General features: G+C 44.4%; 1 protein-coding gene across 2 annotated transcripts in view; it reads right to left on the bottom strand.

Annotated features, from left to right (window-relative positions):
* Positions 1 to 2,199: 2,199 nt before the first annotated feature.
* The window catches only part of LOC121567447 (tumor necrosis factor alpha-induced protein 2-like), a 35,473-nt gene continuing 18,768 nt past the window's right edge, over positions 2,200 to 18,904 (bottom strand). For both annotated transcript variants that reach the window (XM_041877495.2, XM_041877494.2), the window contains exons 4-13: positions 14,041 to 14,716; positions 13,579 to 13,693; positions 12,778 to 12,888; positions 11,511 to 11,611; positions 11,116 to 11,229; positions 10,483 to 10,618; positions 9,438 to 9,560; positions 9,071 to 9,226; positions 8,020 to 8,141; positions 2,200 to 3,792 (exon numbers count right to left, since the gene is read on the bottom strand). In XM_041877495.2, the coding sequence (XP_041733429.1) occupies positions 3,510 to 3,792; positions 8,020 to 8,141; positions 9,071 to 9,226; positions 9,438 to 9,560; positions 10,483 to 10,618; positions 11,116 to 11,229; positions 11,511 to 11,611; positions 12,778 to 12,888; positions 13,579 to 13,693; positions 14,041 to 14,716 (1,937 nt within the window). In that variant the 3' untranslated portion in view covers positions 2,200 to 3,509. The remainder of the gene's footprint in view (positions 3,793 to 8,019; positions 8,142 to 9,070; positions 9,227 to 9,437; positions 9,561 to 10,482; positions 10,619 to 11,115; positions 11,230 to 11,510; positions 11,612 to 12,777; positions 12,889 to 13,578; positions 13,694 to 14,040; positions 14,717 to 18,904) is intronic.

The raw sequence follows: 18,904 nt of genomic DNA, 5'->3' as shown, positions 1-18,904 counted from the left end.
AGCAAAGCCACTAAACAACACAACACTAAACAATACATACTATAACGGCGACAAACGGTGCCCACAAACTGTTAGGGCCTACATAAAGCTGTCCCAACAGCAGTCCCAACATTTTACCACTGCTACACCTGGCTATCAGCGGAGCCTTGTCTGGCAGCGAAACAGTTAATTCAGGCTGCATTTACTGCCTTTAAAAAAAAACATAGCTGATATGGCTGACTTGCTTAAACAAATGTGGTTTCTAATGACAATTGAGATGTACAAACTACGGCATAAGGAGACGATGAGTGGATAAGAGGCAATCCGTAATTTCGATTAAGACATTAATGAGCGAACTAGGATGGATGTAGTCAATATAACTATTTGTTTAGCACTTTTGAAATGTACAGCGACAGAATTCAGAACATGGGCCGTTCTTACAGTGTTCTTCCTGTACACCAAGTCAGAACCGTAGGATAAATAAAGGGGGCATATAAGCATACAATGAAAGCTCTTACATTTCTCTAAAACAGGTCATAGGCTACATGTGCACCACCAAGTCAGAACAGTAGTCGAAATTAAGAGGGGTAAATAGACCATATTATTAGGGTGAGGCACATGGGTTACTAACATCTTACTACACAACATACACTTAGTATTACTTTCTTAGCTACAGTATACATATCTCCCTGGTATATAACATAATTTATGCAGCAGCATACAATACATTTTTGGACTCACCTTGTTGTGCTGGGCTCAAAATGACGGGTCGCCACTGGCCTGGTCTCATACTAGACGTAACATAGTAAACGTATATCCGAGATGCTCAAATACTCATGTTCAAATCTTACCATGGACAGCTTTAGCATTTTAGCTAATTAGCAACATTTCAACTTCTTAATACTTTTTAGCTACTTTGCAACTACTTAGCATGTTAGCTAACCCTTCCCCTAACCCTAAACACAGATAGAACAATGAGACAGATATTTCACATGATGTATAAATGTGAAGGATCCGGTTGGCATTTCCACTCACTACCAAATATTGTGGTGAGAGGAAGCCCAGTGGCCTGCATTGGGAGAAGTGGCCCGTTGGAAACGACAGGCTTTGGTCTATCTTGGGTTAGTTATACAAATATTGCCCTAACCTTAACCCTTTTAGTTAACCCTTCCCCTAACACTAAACGTAATCCTTTAACCTAACTCCTAACCTTAACCTAACCTTAACCCTTAACCCCTAGCCTAGCTAACATTAGCATTAGCCACCTAGTTAATGTTAGCCACAACAAATTGGAATTTGTAACATACCATACGTTTAGCATATTCAGAACATAATGTAAGTTTTGAACATATCATACTAAATGGAGTGTCATGGATTTACCGTAAAGAATAATACAAATGCTCTGAGACCAGGACATTACCCTGGTGGAGTAGAAGAGAGCCAGGGCCTGGAAGGCCACCACTGTGTACTAAACACACTGCGGGCTCATATGGTTGTTGTTGTTTTTGTTGTTGTGGTAAATTACTGTTGTTACCTTACATGAAAGTGTAACAGAAAAGCTTCTTGGGAAAAAAACGACTACAGTAAGTTTCCTCCCACTGAGTGGTGTAAATTTGGCTCAACTAAACATATTAGTTTGCAACTCTGTTTACTGAAAATAAGCTTCTCTGTAAGCATTATTAGAAGTCCTACACTCCTGAACTAACCAACCACTTTTTCCACATTGCCCAAATACACCACCTAACCCCATGCACCCACCCTGCTGTTTTCCATCGGAAAACAAGCTTGAGTCTCGTCTCTCTAACATCCCTGACTAATGAGAGAGGGACTCTTTGCCAACAACGCATTGGGTGGATGGGTGGAAAACAAAACAGAAAGAAATAGCATTGCAAAACAGAAATAGATGTAGTCCTACACACAACAGTTGTGCTGTAGCTTTGTGACCCTGTAGTTAGGGGCCAGAAAACAGCCATGCCAGATGACTCCATCCAGACAGCGCATGGTAAGATCTGTTTGTGAACCTTGTTTTCCATTCAGGCTGGTTACCCAGGAGTTGTCAGCTCAGCTCTGTCAAGGAAAACCTTACATGATTGGTTTAACCCTCTCTCATCAATGAAATAGAGGAAAGTAAACATCAGGCCCTTCAAAACACAGAGATTATTTGGGAATGAGGTCCCATCAATATCCCATCCTTAATGGTCATTTAAAACAAAGCCAAAATATTTTATCTCTGTTGTTGTTTATTCTCATTTAATTAGATGATTTATCTACAATTTCAAGGCAGATAGATTATTACATCCAGCTGTACAATTATGGAACATCAGAGGCAGGGTGAACAGATGAAACGTTTTAAATCAGTGTGTGACCAAAGAACAGGTGGAGTAGTCTCAGTCCAAAATGTCTGCTTGTTGATTTAGAAAAATAAAATAAGGCTGATTTGAAAAAGATCAAAGGTGCAGTATCAATCTAATTATCTGAGGATTAGAATATTTAAATTATCAACAATCATGAATAATAGTAATTATTAATTGTTTAATTTACAGAGGTAAAAGTACACAGCTGAAAATAATCTTTATCTTCGATGATGGCTGTCAGATTATTTTAGTCAGGGTTTCAGCATTTGACAAAACCTGGAGAAAACACAAGCTTGAAATTAATATACATTCATTTGACTGGGATTTGACATTGACTACAAGACAATCAAACCACACTACAATAAATAAGTTCATTGGTTGGTACATAAATAGGGAGTTATGATTTCATCCACTTACACAGGCTTCAATCATCTCTTGAGTTGCTCAACATACATTAGCCCATATACTATATATCACAAAATGAAAATAAACCATGAATCATTATTTTAAATACAATGAAAATCACCACAGAGATGATAGATAATAAAATGTTGTAGTACCGTAGATCAAGCGTTTATCATGTGCAACTACAAAATAGACTCCAACCTTACCCATATCAATGTCAGCACGTTATGTGATTGTATATGACATTTTTATTTATTTATTTATTCCAAACAGTGCTCTTGATCAGTAGTACTGATTTAAACCATAGTTCCTATGCAACCCTCATAGTCACCTATGTGGAGTATTAAGAATCTTCCCCAATAGGTAGCTTGTGTCTCTTTCCACTGCCCTTTGTCAAAAGGAGTCAATGCCAACAACCCACAGGGATTCAAGTCCACAAAGTCCTCTTAAATTGGTATTTTTATATTTTCTCCGTATGGTTGCACATATGAAAACTCTTTCCCAGTCTTTCTCTAGATGAGCAAGGACTAGGCATATCGCTCACAATGGAAACAGTCATCACACTTTCTTTATCAAGGTGGCTGTGAAAGGTGAAAGGTCACAACATGGCTATTCTTTCCATGTGTTGTTCCACTTCCTCAATGTGTTGTGCTGTCCACCCCGGTATCACCACTATGTGCAGGACTTAACAACAAGCTCCATTGTGACTTGCTGTTAAACTGCTGTCTGTCTGCTTGAGTCATCAGAACGTTTCCAGAGTGGTTAGAGCCATTAGAGCATGTCGTCGTACGCCTCGCTGACCGGGGCTCTCTTGGTACGCCGCAGCCTCTGGCTGGAGAAGCAGGAGGAGGCAGTGATGGCAATGCGGCTCAGGCCCAAGTTCAGGCAGTGCACCTCAGATGTAACGGGCACCTCGGAGAAGAGGGCGCGGTCGCGGGACAGCCGCATCAGGGTGTCACTGTTCTCAATGTCCTTCACGATGTTCAGGATCTCCTGGCGCTCCGTCTGCCGAGTCATCCCACGGATGTTCAAGATGGCCGACACATGTTTCTTCCTGCAAACAGAGGAGGATAAAGAGGGCTCAGTCTAGCTCATGTTTTGATCTACTAATAAAAATCGACATGCAACAAAGTTGTCATATAGGCCACATCTAGCCAATAAAGCCTTGATTGAGTTGATTTGAGAAGAGTGTATCTTGCATCACTGCAATGGCAGAGTCAACCATCACAAGGACATGATATGGGTGGGAATAAAGAGAATCATCAAAAATATAGAGAGGGCATTCAGCCCTGAAGCAAGTCACTAAGGAACAGGGAAAGTTGGATAAAATAGTTAGCAAAATACAGTTAGTTAGAGAACATTCCCAATGGTTGTGTCACACACTTACAAACACACACACAAAATGAGTAAAACATCTGTCCCTGTTCGATGGTGCCTGACTGGCCTTCGATTCGACACCGTGGCCTCTGGAAATCTCCCTGCGGGCAAGCAGGAGCTGCTCTGAAGCTGCTTCCTGTCTGTGGCGACACGGGCTGAGCAGCACGACGAGGCTGAATGACAACCAGCCATAAACACTAACAGCAGCCCTAGCTCTGGGACGGTAGTAACTCCACCTTACCTGACACCCTAGACCCACACCAATTTGCATACCGCCCCAACAGATCCATGGATGATGCAATCGCCATCGCATTGCACACTGCCCTATCCCATCTGGACAAGAGGAATACCTATGTAAGAATGCTGTTTATCGACTACAGCTCAGCCTTCAACACCATAGTGCCCTCCAAGCTCATCACTAAGCTTGGGGCCCTGGGTCTGAACCCCACCCTGTGCAACTGGGTCCTGGACTTCCTGACGGGCCGACCCCAGGTGGTGAAGGTAGGCAACAACACGTCCGCTACGCTGATCATCAACACGGGGGCTCCACAAGGGTGCGTGCTCCCTGTTCACCCATGACTGCGTGGCCACGCACGTCTCCAACTCAACCATCAAGTTTGCAGACGACACAAAAGTGGTGAGCCTGATTACCAACAACGACGAGACAACCTACAGAGAGGAGATGAGGGCCTTGGCGGAGTGATGCCAGGACAATAACCTTTCCCTCAACGTCAACAAAATTAAGGAGCTAATCTTAGACTTCAGGAGACAGCAGAGGGAGCACGTCCCCATCCACATAGACGAGGCCGCAGTGGAGAGGATGAAAAGCTTGAAGTTCCTCGGCGAGCACATTACTGACCACCTGAAATGGTCCATCCACACAGACAGTGTGGTGAAGAAAGTGCAACATTGCCTCTTCAACCTCAGGAGGCTGAAGAAATTCTACAGATGCACCATTGAGAGCATCCTGCCGGGCTGTATCACCGCCTGGTACGGCAACTGCACTGTCCGCAACCACAGGGCTCTCCAGAGGGTGGTGCGGTCAGCCCAACTCATCACCGGGGACACACTGCCTGCCTTCCAGGACATCTACAGCACCCGGTGTCACAGGAAGGCCAAGAAGATCAACAAGGACCTCAGCCACCCGAGCAACGGCCTGTTCACCCCCGCTACCATCTAGAAGGCAGAGACAGTACAGGTGCTTGAAAGCTGGGACCGAGAGACTGAAAAACAGCTTCCATCTCCAGGCCATCCAAGTTGTCAGACCCCGGTGGCTTGTCATCGTTGATAGACAACAATAATTTTTTCACATCTTCCACACTCACTTCACGGAATTCAAAATTCTTGTCTTTTATAATTTGGTCATATATACTTGGATGGGTAGTGTCTGCATTTGTTGATTGCATGGCATGCCTAAGTTTTCTAATCTTGCCAATGAAAAAATCATTAAAGTACTTGGCAATATCAGTCGGTTTTGTAATGAATGAACCATCTCATTCAATGAATGATGGAGCTGAGTTTGCCTTTTTTCCCAACATTTCATTGAAGGTGCTCCATAGTCATTTATATTTGTTTCATAGTGTAGTTTCTTCTTTTTTTAATTCAGTTTAGTCACATGATTTCTCAGTTTGCAATATGTTGCCAATCGGTTCTGCAGCCAGCCTTATTTGCCATTCATGGCTTTAGAAGCTTCTGATAGGCTAATTTACATAATTTGAGTCAATTGGAGGTGTACCTGTGGATGTATTTCAAGGCCTACCTTCAAACTCAGTGCCTCTCAGCTTGACATCATGAGAAAATCAAAAGAAATCAGCCAAGACCTCAGAAAAAAAATTGTAGACCTCCACAAGTCTGGTTCGTCCTTGGGAGCAATTTCCAAACGCCTGAAGGTACCACGTTCATCTGTACAAACAATAGTACGCAAGTATAAACACCATGGGACCACGCAGCCGTCATACCGCTCTGTCTCCTAGAGATGAACGTACTTTGGTGCGAAAAGTGCAAATCAATCCCAGAACAACAACAAAGGACCTTGTGAAGATGCTGGAGAAAACAGGTACAAAAGTATATATATCCACAGTAAAATGAGTCCTATATCAACATAACTTGAAAGGCCGCTAAGCAAGGAAGAAGCCACTGCTCCAAAACCGCCATAAAAAAAGCCAGACTACGGTTTGCAACTGCACATGGGGACAAAGATCGTACTTTTTGGAGAAATATCCTCTGGTCTGATTAAACAAAAATATAACTGTTTGGCCATAATGACCATCGTTATGTTTGGAGGAAAAAGGGGGTTCTTGCAAGCCGAAGAACACCATCCCAACCGTGAAGCACGGGGGTGGCAGCATCATGCTGTGGGGGTGCTTTGCTGCAGGAGGGACTGGTGCACTTCACAAAATAGATGGCATCATGAGGAAGGAAAATTATGTTGATATATTGAAGCAACATCTCAAGACAACAGTCAGGAAGTTAAAGCTTGGTCGCAAATGGGTCTTCCAAATGGACAATGACCCTAAGCATACTTCCAGTTGTGGCAAAATGGCTTAAGGACAACAAAGTCAAGGTATTGGAGTGGCCATCACAAATCCCTGACCTCAATCCTATAGAAAATGTGTGGGCAGAACTGAAAAAGCGTGTGCGAGCAAGGAGGCCTACAAACCTGACTCAGTTACACCAGCTCTGTTGGGAGGAATGGGCCAAAATTCACCCAACTTATTGTGGGAAGCTTGTGGAAGGCTACCCGAAAACTTTGACCCAAGTTAAACAATTTAAAGGCAATGCTACCAAATACTAATTGAGTGTATGTAAACTTCTGACCAACTGGGAATGTGATGAAAGAAATAAAAGCTGAAATAAATAATTCTTATTCTTATTATTCTGACATTTCACATTTTTAAAATAAAGTGGTGATCCTAACTGACCTAAGACAGGGAATTTTTTTATTTTTGCAAAATATGTGTATGCAACCAATAACATTGATTTGATTTTGATGATGGAGCCCAAACTCACTTCCCACCACGACCAGCGATTATCACCCAAAATAATACATAGATAAAGTGGTGGGGAGCTTGGCTTCCAGGAAACCTGACTTGTTTTGAATTTGAACTTTATTTTTCTGTTAGCTACTATGGAGGATTAACTAGCAGTTACATGCAACCAGTTGATTGCAATTGGTCTTTGGAGCGAATTATGTCGTGAAACCAATTAGGGTATTATTCTACATAGTGTAAAGGATAGTATGAGGCTCTGAAGGGTCAATGCCTGGCACAGTTGCCAGCATCAGGTGTGTTCTTTACAGAGGGATTTGACATACTTGATGCAATATGTCAAGGATTGTACGGTACAGTTTCTGTTTTCAAAAGGAACTGGGAGAACCCAGAGGTCAACGGTTACATTCTCCAGATCCAAGTCAAGATTCCAAACAATACATGCGGGTCTGTTATGAGTTATGGATGGAGACAAATCATAATTTAGAAAAGATTCCATTGAGGACTGCCTCCTCATGCCTGTGTGTTCCTACGGGACTCTTTAGTAGCTGACTGCCCATGCCAGGTTATGCTACACAGCTACCATTGTCACGCCTGGGCAGGAAGTCCGTGTTTTTGCTTCGTCTTCGCCCAGGACCCGAGATGGATAAACGGACAAGACCCCCCCCCTTTCATGTGTGCCAGCGACGGCCAAACAGCTCCCCATTAAAATAAGGAACCGACTCAGCTCTTGTTTGCTTTTAACAAGTTCACCATTTGCCATCCACAATCGAGACAGAACAGTAGCCATGTTTGTTTTTGGGGTGTTTCAGTCAACCTAAGCTTTTGGAAATGTTGGCACTCATATCGCTCGACAGAAGTCCTGAAAATATGACTATCATTCTGCATAGATGATCGCTGCCTCCTGTGCTCCTTACCGAATGTCTGGGAACTCCCTCACCAGGACCCCCACCTCCATTTGGATGGAGGGGATGTCTTCCAGGAGGATGATCTCAGAGAGGTGTGGGATAGCACTGTCCAGCCAGGAGGAGGAAGACTCCTAAAGGGGAGGGAGAAAGAGAGAAAGAGAGAGAGAGAGAGAGAGAGAGAGGTGTGATAAGAACAGATCATCTACACAGCACAAATTAGGATACAACAGTCTAAACAGGGCTATTCATGTTCAACTAGTTCTGCAGCTCATGACAAGTCAACTGGCTATTCTCCGACTCAATGCCTTGGAATCTATGACCTTGGCAACGGATTAAACCCAGAAGTAGATTAAGTGATTTCAAGCCTTAATGGTTACAACTAGAATGGTGATGTTCACGCATTCGTTTGACTGGCGGGAACCATCAGATAACATAGACCCAAAACACCAAGGTTAGAAGTAGAGTGACAGTATTGAGCATGTAAACTCAATTACCTGAGCATCAAAGTGACCCTGTAATTCTGAGAGGACTAAACCGTGTGGTCGACCAGAGGTTCATCCCGGTCCTCCACTCGACCCCAAAGGCCGGTCAGGGCTTCTAAGGCCCTGGGCAGGATGCCAGACCACTCGTCTGTAAACAACACTATCCTGTTGTCAAGAGAGGTGACAAACTGATATTTTATCTAGAGCAATGGGCGGACGCCACAGGGGGAAGGATAGGGAGTGGGCTGGGGTGAGGGGTGAGGGGTGAGGGGTGAGGGGTGAGGTGACTGCCCCCTTGTGCATACGGCCTGCCTGGTCATCCATCTCTATCTTGGCTACAGTACCCATTCTTCACTTGTCTCCTTTGTTTGAACTCATCTGGAGTTGTTTCAGTAACTCTCACAGACAGGCCACATACCAGTCAAACGTGAGTAATGGGCACACACTCATGAGTGCAAACACACACGCACACACACATGCACACATGCACACACACACACTGTTCGTTGCGTCGTGTCACAGGCAGCACTGTTGATCTGACTACGGTTCTCTGATATAGTTGTTCTAGAATGACTCACCAGATCCTTGAAGAGCACTTTGATCTGCTTGCCCTCGTCGCGCAGTCGTCCCACCATCCTCTTCCTCATTCTGAGTGACGTGCAGATGATCCTCCCCCTCATGATGGAGCGCAGGTATTCCATCAGAACCCGTCTATGCACCTCTCCCACCAGGACCTGGGAGAGTAAGGGAAAGATAAAATGAATCAATCAATCAATCAACCAATCATCCATTCAGTCAATCGATTAAAAATATGTTTTCTCCTGAATATTCACTGCTTGTTTTGTTGCTTAGAATTAAAAACAGTAACAGAACTTTGAGTTATTAGTATACATTGTGCCAGAGGATCTTAGCACGTCCCTCATACTTGCTGTCTCTGCCATGTACCTGATAGGGTGGACTGTCCATCCTGCGGAACTTCTTGAAGTGTTCTTTAATATGGGACTCGATTTGCTCATAGGCCTCTGTGTTGTTCAGCCACTTCCTCTTCACCAGCTTGTCAAAGAAGGGCTAAATATGAGAGAGAGAGAGAGAGAGAGAGAGAGAGAGAGATCAGATCCCTGTTTTATGGCTAACTGAATCACCCGACTGGGTTTGTGTCTTCCTATCAGGATGTGTGGGTCGTTTGGACCAAGATTTCCACAGATTGTGACTTCCTACCCGACGACAACAGCATAAAAATCCCCAGCTCGGTCAAGAGGATGCGACATGCGGTTCTATGCCCCTAGAGGACTGGCACTGCCCGTCTCTATGGCAGCTATTGAAGAGGAGCAGAACTGCATAGCCTGCCAGTAACTATGTGGCATGCTGCCAATCTAATCTTATTTAACCATGTTTGTCACATTGGAAAGGCTATTTTAGTGCCTCAAATGCTCAGCACATCCCTGAGAACTTTGAGGGCAAGCCATGAGGGGAACACTGATAAGATGTGCTTTATATTCTGGGACACATGGCAGACAGAGGGACGCTTGAGGGCGTGTGTGTGTGTGTGTGTAAACATTTTACTATACTTGTGAGTACCAGAGGTCATCATAAGAATAGTAAACCAACTAAAATTGTGAGGAAAAAAGTGAGGACATTTTGCCGGTCCTCACTTGTAAAAGGCTATTTTAGGTTTAGGGGTTAGGTTTAGGGTTAGGTTAAGAATTAGGGTTAGGGGTAGGGTTAGGGTAAGGGTTAGATTTAGTGTTAAGGTTTAGGGTTAGGGGTTAGAGAAAATAGGATTTTGAATGGGAATCAATTGTTGGTCCCCAAAAAGTCCTCACAAGTATAGTAAGACATAGCTGTGTGTGTATGTGTGTGTGTGTGTATGTGTGTGTGTGTGTGAGGGTGAGGTTGTTTACATGTTGTGTTGGAAAGCTGTGTCCATGGGTGTGTTTATGAATCCTGTGTGTGAGTGTGTGTATGTGGTGTGTGTGTTCAGAACACTCACCCTTATGCGCTCATACAGTCTGTCGCTCAGCACCTTCACTCCCTGGTTGACTATTCTGTCCAGGGAAGTGTTTGCTCGCCTGGCTGAGTCCTCACTGATGGCAGGGTCGCACTGCACACAGCGCTGGACAAAACCCCTGCACACACACAGTCACAGCAGACTAATGACTACATTGTACACGTACATGGTTTATGCATGTTCTAAGGAACACTATGATGCAAAACACATCATCAAGGCAGTTTTTGCTCTGTACTTGAAAAGTTGAATGCTGACATGTACCATTTGGGGGGATTGTTTTTGAGTATAGTATTTAAAGGAAAACTCCACCAAAACATATCTTCTGGTATTTGTTTCATTAGTCCGTTGTTGATATAGTCCCAAAATGTTTTGCATGTCAGCAATCAAGTCTTCAAGATATATAACTTTCAAAATACAGAAATACAACCGGTGTGATGCGTTTTGCATCCTATGATGCCGCGTTTTGCACCATATGATGCAAAACGCATCATACCAGCTGCAAAACAAATACCAAAAGAGAGTTTTTGAGTGGAATTTTAATTTCAGGCATTATTGGGGAAATGGACCAACTGTAACACAATGCAGGCTAGCCTACTAATGCTACAACAGTCCTACCTGAAAGGGGGGCAGCAGTTGACCAGGGCGATGGTCTTGGAGACATATCCATCCTCGTTATCCCCAACCATGTTGACCAGACCCTCATGGAACATCTCCACTTTCCTTTGGAAGCTGGAAGTTAAGCAATATTAACAGTATTAGAATGTCTCATAGAGATGTTCCTTTCGATATTCCAGTTGAACTTGTTGATTCCCGTTGATATATTCTAGCATTATTGCAAAATAAAATGTAGCGGGCAGTGAGAAAACTATAGGTTTGGTCCTGTGTAATACTGTTTAATTATTTGAATGATGACAGAGACTTTGTTCTAGGCCTTAGTATGTAATATGTCATGATACAGTGTGTTCTAGGACTTCTACAGTATGTAATGCTACAGTGTGTGTTCCTCTCACCTGTACAGGAAGTCGGCCAGACCATTCAAACTGCACTGAGCCACACGGGAACTCAGGTTTCTGTTAATGGCAGCTGACTGCTCAAGATCTACCTGCAGCCTCTGCACATACACACATACACACACACACACACAATGTTGGCAAATGTGTATTATGTGTGAAGTGTAACAGACACTTCCTTTTTTCTTTTATGGCATCTGTGAAACATCAACTGATGCATGAATGCTGATAATGATGTACAGGAAAGTGCTAGTACCAATCATGGCCACTAGAGGCCAGTCAAGTGACTCTCAAACAGTGAGCTGTGACGGAATTCTAAGAGAAGTGTCTGTATTTATGGAGGACTAAAAGTGCCACAATTAAATAAATAAATACACCATTAAATAATTACTTAAATGTGTCATTAATTAATTAAAATTAGAATTAAATACATAAATGTGTAATTAAATGTATCATTAATTAATTCAAATACCGATTCATTTTATGTAAAATACATATATAATTATTTCACTATTTACATTTACATTTCATGATCCTGCATTGCAGTGATTCATGAATTACTTAAAACTGTCAAACTGAACCATCAAAGTCAGTGGGCGGGGCTAACGCGAATCTAGTCTGATCCATTGCTTTGGTCTGAAGTAGAGTAGGCCAACCTGGATAGAGACAATGGAGGATCTCCGTGAACTTTCCAGGGAGTTGGTTAGAGACATTTTAAACTTAGCAGAGGATGTAGAAGCAGGACCTGCTGACATTATCCGGAATTGATTTGTCTTGGCTTGATGCAGAGGGTAACCAATCAGGCGTTAGGTTCCGCCTACCAACTTTTGATGGGTCAGTTTGACAGTTTTAAGTAATTCAGGAAGCACTCCAACGCAGGACCATGAAATGTAAATGTAAATAGTGAAATTATTATATATGTATTTTACATAAAATGAATCGGTATTTGAATTAATTAATGACACATTTAATAACACATTTATGTATTTAATTCTAATTTTAATTAATTAATGACACATTTAAGTAATTATTTAATGGTGTATTTATTTATTTAATTGTGGCACTTTTAGTCCTCCATATGTATTGGCTGCTGCTTGAAACATGTTTTTCTATGCTCCACCAGATGGATGAGCTTATCCTCAAAATACAATGTGACCACATTTAGCATGCAATACAAAACAATCCTGACCGGCCTCATCAAAATCAGGGGAAGAAATCAGTTATTTACATAAGCTCCTGATATCTAGCCCTGTGTGTGTGTGCGTACCTGGATGACGGTGCGAGCCAGTGTGATCTGATACTCCTCGATGTGCAGCGTCTCCATCCAACGCTTCTCCTCCTCATCCAGCACCTGAGACAGCTCTGTGGTCACCTTCTCCTGGAACGCAACCAGACCGCGGTCAGACACAACTCAACCATGCACTGAACCACTGTGAGCTCTACAGCCACAAAGCATCAACATATTCCCATCAAAATATGCCATCAAGACATCAAGATGGAAAAAGGTGTAGAATCACAGATAATACTGTAGGTCTGACTTCATTTGTTATGATCTATATCCCCAGTAACAGCTATCCCCTTGTAAACAGCCCCCTATATTTTAAGTGAAGGTTTCCTCCCATTGGTGGGTGACCGCGCAGGGGCATGATTGATTGCCAGCCCACAGGCCACGCTGCCAATAACCCCTGTGCTCTTTTTCCTCTGCAGGATTTACTTGTGGACTATTATGTCTATATGCATGGACCCTGGATCTCCAACACTGAACAGAGTAACCCACATTACAGTACTTTAGCCCACCTGGACCTGACTCGCAAGTGAGTTGCGTAATGACCTGAGCTAAATGGCCTGTTGTCTGGCTTCCATTGTGTGGCGGTCATTACAGACAGGAAAATCACGAGCTGACCCTGAGACGCCGCGCACTGATTGGCTTCACTGGTCGGAGTGATAGCCCTCCCTTTAGGTGGACAGGAAGGACCATAGGTGCACCCTTTCCTCAGGCCGGTATGGAGACGCGGGGTGCACCAAATGAGGGGGGCCGGGGGGTGAGGGGTGAATGGTCGGCCCTTACCCTGACAGAGTTGAGGCAGTCCAGCTCCAGTTTGTCCACGGTCTCCGAGGGCAACAGCGGCCCCAGCTGGGACCTGTTGAAGGACGTCGTCATGCTGACTGTTCCAAGGACGTCCCTGGAGTGATTACAGTAGGAGGACCGAGTCAGTGGCATACTCATACAGTAACACTTAACTAATAAACTATTGTTTATGTACAGTATAATCAACAGTATTTATGTACAGTATTATGTATAATAACATCACACAACCTTGTAACATGCGTCCATTTCTGACAAGTTTGTGGTTTATGCAAGTTTGTTACAACCTGACATTTAGCTATATACTTTTGCTAATTTCTTGTTTTTTATTCAATTCTACTACTTCCAGAATCTGATATGTGTAAAATCACAAGTTGCAATACACAATTATTGAATGAACTATTCAATAGTCTACACTCAGTAACCTTTAGGATGGACACCCACCTGTTATAGATGTTGTAGAGCCAGTCCAGCAGAGAGTAGATATCTGTGATCATCAGCTGGTCGTCAGTGATACTCTGCAGTCTGCGGGCCACCGCCTGGTGGTAGCTCTGTAGGTACACCTGGAAGGGTTCGTACTCCTCTGGGTACACTGGCACCACGTTCCTCTTGGCCGCCCCCAGGTCCTCCACCACCCGGGTCCGCACCCTGTCCAGGTAGTCCGCCAGCTCCCCGCCCTGGGCCTCGTTCCTCTGGGGCAGGCTCCCATTTGCTACCTCTGCCACCGCCTCCTTCCACCGCTGCTTCAGCTGCCTGGGTCTGGGTCCTCCGGGGAGCGCCCCCTCACCCTGCGCCCAGTCCCGGTCCGCCTGCTCCTCCTGCTGCAGCACTTGCACCACCAGCCCCAGGTTGGGCCCCGCCGTGGGGGAGCGCAGCGACTCACGCACCACCGCCCACAGCTCCTTCTGCAGGGCTTCGTACAGCAGCTCCACGTCTTTGGCTTTGCGCCTGCCGCCGTCTTTGCTCCCGGGGCTGGTGAGGTCCTCTGGGACAGCACCACCTGCTGGCGATGAAGGCAGGGCCACTGCGGCCGCCTCGTTACACTCCTGCTCCAGCTCCAGGATGTGTGTGTCAGCCAGGAGCAGGTCTCTCTTAGTCACCAGCTGCAGAATTTCTAGAACTAAAGGAGAGAGGAGGAAAATGCATCATACAACTCCACATGATAAACCATGCATATGCAATACATTTTACATTTTAGTCATTTAGCAGATGCTCTTATCCAGAGCGACAGAGTGTTGGAGATCCAGGGTGAGCGCATACATTTTCATACCGTCCCCCCGATCCAGGGTGAGTGCATACATTTTCATACCGGCCCCCCCGTGGGAAACGAACCCACAACCCTGGCGTTGCAAGCGCCATGCTCTACCAACAGAGCTACAGGGGACAATACAGCCGTATTAAGTCAAAAGGTAGAATGGAGACACTATCCTAATGGAAAGATCGGTGGTCTTGCACCCTCACCTGTCTATCTGTTCTGCTACACAACACACGACCTGGTCAAATGGATCAAGTCCTATGTAAATCCAAGACCTACACAAACGTGTCAAAGAGCTATGTTTGTTTTGCATCAAGCTAAAGGCTGAGCCACGGTGTCACTTCCGACACAGGTTCCCACATCAGGTCCTATCCATATCAGAGGCCTGAAAGACAGATGTTGTTTGTCCCCTTTGGCTTGTTGTTTCTGGGCAGATTGGACATGGTTAGACCGATCTCTCTGGAGGTGGGTTAGTTTCATCTCTACTTCAGTTGCACACTTCAAAAGATCCCATCAGCGACATGTGGGTGCCAAAAATAAATCATCCTAGATTACCACAGAATGGCTAATCGTGTGTCCACTCACTGTCCTCTCCTTAGATGCTTCTCTATCAGGTTGAGGCCTTTTATTCCGCTAGCATAGCTATGGAATAGTATATAATAAAAGTACATAGTGCTTTGCATTGAAGTGGAGAAATTGTATTTCCTGTGGAACTCCATCTTGGCTTCAGAGAGTTCCCTTAAGTGCATGTAGACTTTTAGAGCCCAGCCTCACCCATTGAGGTGATCTCATCATCTCTTCCTCTGATGTGGTCTGAGAGAAAGTTTTTAAATTAGTACTAAAAGCAGTGATGAAGTCGACCATTTCCCATTGAAGTCACCAGACACTGGGAGGAGCAACACAGCCCGTCAAAATCTATGAAGTCTGATTGTCAACCAGAGGATAAAACCAAGCCCGTACTTTAGGTCTAATAGCCCTTTTTGATTCAGTTCACAGAGAAGTCTGTTTGTCAACTAGAGGATAAGACCAAGTAGAGGCGTCATAACCATAGGGGGCACAATCGCATGTGCGCCCTTAGATTTGTCCAGTTTTTTAGAATGGTTCCACCATTGGGGTTCCAGGACAGAGAAAAGCTTTGACTGGGCTGAGTGGGAGCTGATCTCCCATACGGGTTGGATGGCCAAGAGACCAGAGGCGGCTGAACGGAGTGCTCGGGTTGGGATGTAGGGTTTGAGCATAGCCTGAAGGTAGGAAGGGGCAGTTCCCCTTGCTGCTCCGTTGGCAAGCACCATGGTCTGGTAGTGGATGCGAACTTCGACTGGAAGCCAGTGGAGTGTGCGGAGGAGCGGGGTGACTTGGGAAGGTTGAACACCAGGCGGGCTGTGGCGTTCTGGATAAGTTGTAGGGGTTTGATAGCACATGTGGGGAGCCCAGTCAACAGAGAGTTGCAGTAATCCAGACGGGAGATGACAAGTGCCTGGATGAGGACCTGCGGCGCTTCCTGTGTGGGGAAAGGTCGTACTCTGTGGATGTTGTAGAGCATGAACCTGCAGGGGCAAGTTACTGCTTTGATATTTGCAGAGAATTACAGGGTATTGTCCAGAGTCACGCCAAGATTCTTTGCACTCTGGGAGGGGGACACCGTGGAGTTGTCCACCGTGATAGAGAGGTCTTGGAGCGGGCAGGACTTCCCCGGAAGGAAGAGCAGCTCCATCTTGTCGAGGTTGAGCTTGAGGTTGTGGACCAAGCTGAGATGTCTGCCAGGCACGCAGAGAGTGTCATCCGCATAGCAATGATAGGAGAGTCCACGTAAGGATATGACAGAGCCGAGTGACTTAGTGTAGAGAGAAAAGAGTACACTCTTAGAAAAAAGGGTTCTTTTAAGGCAAAGGGTTCTACCTAGAACCTTTAACATCCTAAGAACCATTTTTGGAAGAAAGGATGTTTTAATTATTCTTTGGAAGGCAAGAAGGGTACTTTGGAAGGCAATAAGGGTTGTACATAGAACCATAGCTGTATATCATATTTTCCCAGCATGCTCTATTGCAGGGTGATTTTCAGAATTGTTTGTTTTAATATCTGTGTTTTTGCATATACATTGATTGGTTGAATAATTGTATGCTACACAAAGATAAATAACATACATTTTTCTAAACTAATCCAATCTGTTAGTAGTTGGGCTTATTGCTCCCGTTACTGAGATGGTTGTTCCAGTTTAGATGATTAAGATAGACTCAGTATTCAATCTTCCCTACCCTGGCAGTCATTCTGAATGCAGGTTGCGGGTGATTAAAAGTTACAATTGTTGGATATCCTAACTCTGGCTGGATTCCAATAGGAATTACACATCACTTTGCAAGCCAGCTTAATGTGATTTGCAGGCATGATGTGGCCTGTAAACCAGCAGTGTCCTAACGCCACTGTGTTAGGGTATAACTAGGCCATCAAAGAAAGGCCTTATGATATATGCAAAGGGTTCTACCTAGCACCAAAAAGGGTTCCCCTATGGGGACAAACCGAAGAACCCTTTATAGTTATACTTAGCACCTTTTTTTCTAAGAGTGTAATGAAAGCATGTGGTGCAGACACAGATCCTCTCCACGCCACCTGGTAGGAGCGACCTGCCAGGTCGAATGCAATCCAAGAGTTTGCAGAGCCTGAGATGCCCAGCCCTGAGAGGGTGGAGAAGAGAATCTGATGGTTCACGTTGTGGAAGGCAGCGGATAGATCTAAGAGGATGAGAACAGAGGAGAGAGAGTTAGCTTTGGCAGTGCGGAGAGCCTTCGTGACACAGAGGAGAACGGTCTCGGTTGAGTCACCAGTCTTGAAGCCTGACTGGTTAGAGTCAAGAAGATTGTTCTGAGAGTGATAGTGAGAGAGTTGGTCAGAGACAGCACGCTCAAGAGTTTTGTAAAGCTTCAAAGAAAGGGAAAGGGAGATACCTAGTCAGTTGTACAACTGAATGCATTCAACCGAAATGTGTCTTCCGCATTTAACCCAACCCCTCTGAATCAGAGAGGTGCAGGGGAATACCGGTCTGTAGTTTCTGATGTCAGAGGGGTCGAGTGTTGGTTACTTGAGGAGGGGAGAAACTCTGAAAAATTCAAAATTCTCCACCCCTCCAACCTCACGTACTTCGTGACACCTCTAAAATAATGGGTGCATGACGCCCTTGAGACCAAGCCCAACTTTATGTCTTTGGTTCAGTCCGTGGTTTTGCTGCCCTAATGTAATTGGCTCCTTGAGTCCTTTTCAAATGACCTCACTTACTGAAAGCAAGTGTAAAATGGAACAGACCCTTTTTTAGGGATATTGTGGATTCATTTACATAGTTCATTCCAATAAACAGTCTTATGTGCTAAACAAAACCATCATTTTACAGGAATACACCCCTTTAGTTGTTGATGGTTTTCTAGAGCAGAGAGCTTTGAAATGCTCTTCATGCCAGGGCCCAATGAACTGTACACTATGATGGCATTTCAGACCAAAGTCCAGTCAGCTTTCATCTGATGGCAAAGTACACTTGTTGATTAACTTATTGTGGTTATGGGAGTTGGCTGGCAAAAGTGCCTCTATCCGCATGGTGGGATCTGGTGGGTAACAAAAGCATAGCAGAAGTTCAAGAGGACATTAGGACAAATGGAAAACAGTCTCACATTCTAAGTTGCTCATTAACTGACCAATCCAAAGATCAGCCATCAACATTGTTCCCAGTACCTGAAAGTGTTCCCAGTACCTGAAACTGAATGGTGGATGGAGGAAGCTCTCCAATCATATCTACAAAGCAATAAAGCTAGTAGTATGCATATTTCAATACAGACATATTTAAAGCTTCTAAGCTCTATACGTCAAGGAACACGTCAAGGTATATATTTCCAGGTTTTACCGCACCAATAAACCACTCAGTTTTATGACGGTGAGCTAGTTGTGGGCCCAAGCTATCAGAGTACGGTGCAACTACACCTTTATAAAGCCAACCGCTCCACTCAAAGCAACTAACTACAGTTTGTCAAAAAACATTCATGCATTGAATGCTTGCTTGTGTAACATGCA

This window comes from Coregonus clupeaformis, chromosome 6, assembly GCF_020615455.1.
Source record: "Coregonus clupeaformis isolate EN_2021a chromosome 6, ASM2061545v1, whole genome shotgun sequence".
NCBI lineage: Eukaryota > Metazoa > Chordata > Actinopteri > Salmoniformes > Salmonidae > Coregonus > Coregonus clupeaformis.
Note: the sequence above shows the minus strand (reverse complement) of the source record. Positions and strands in the feature narration are given on the sequence as shown.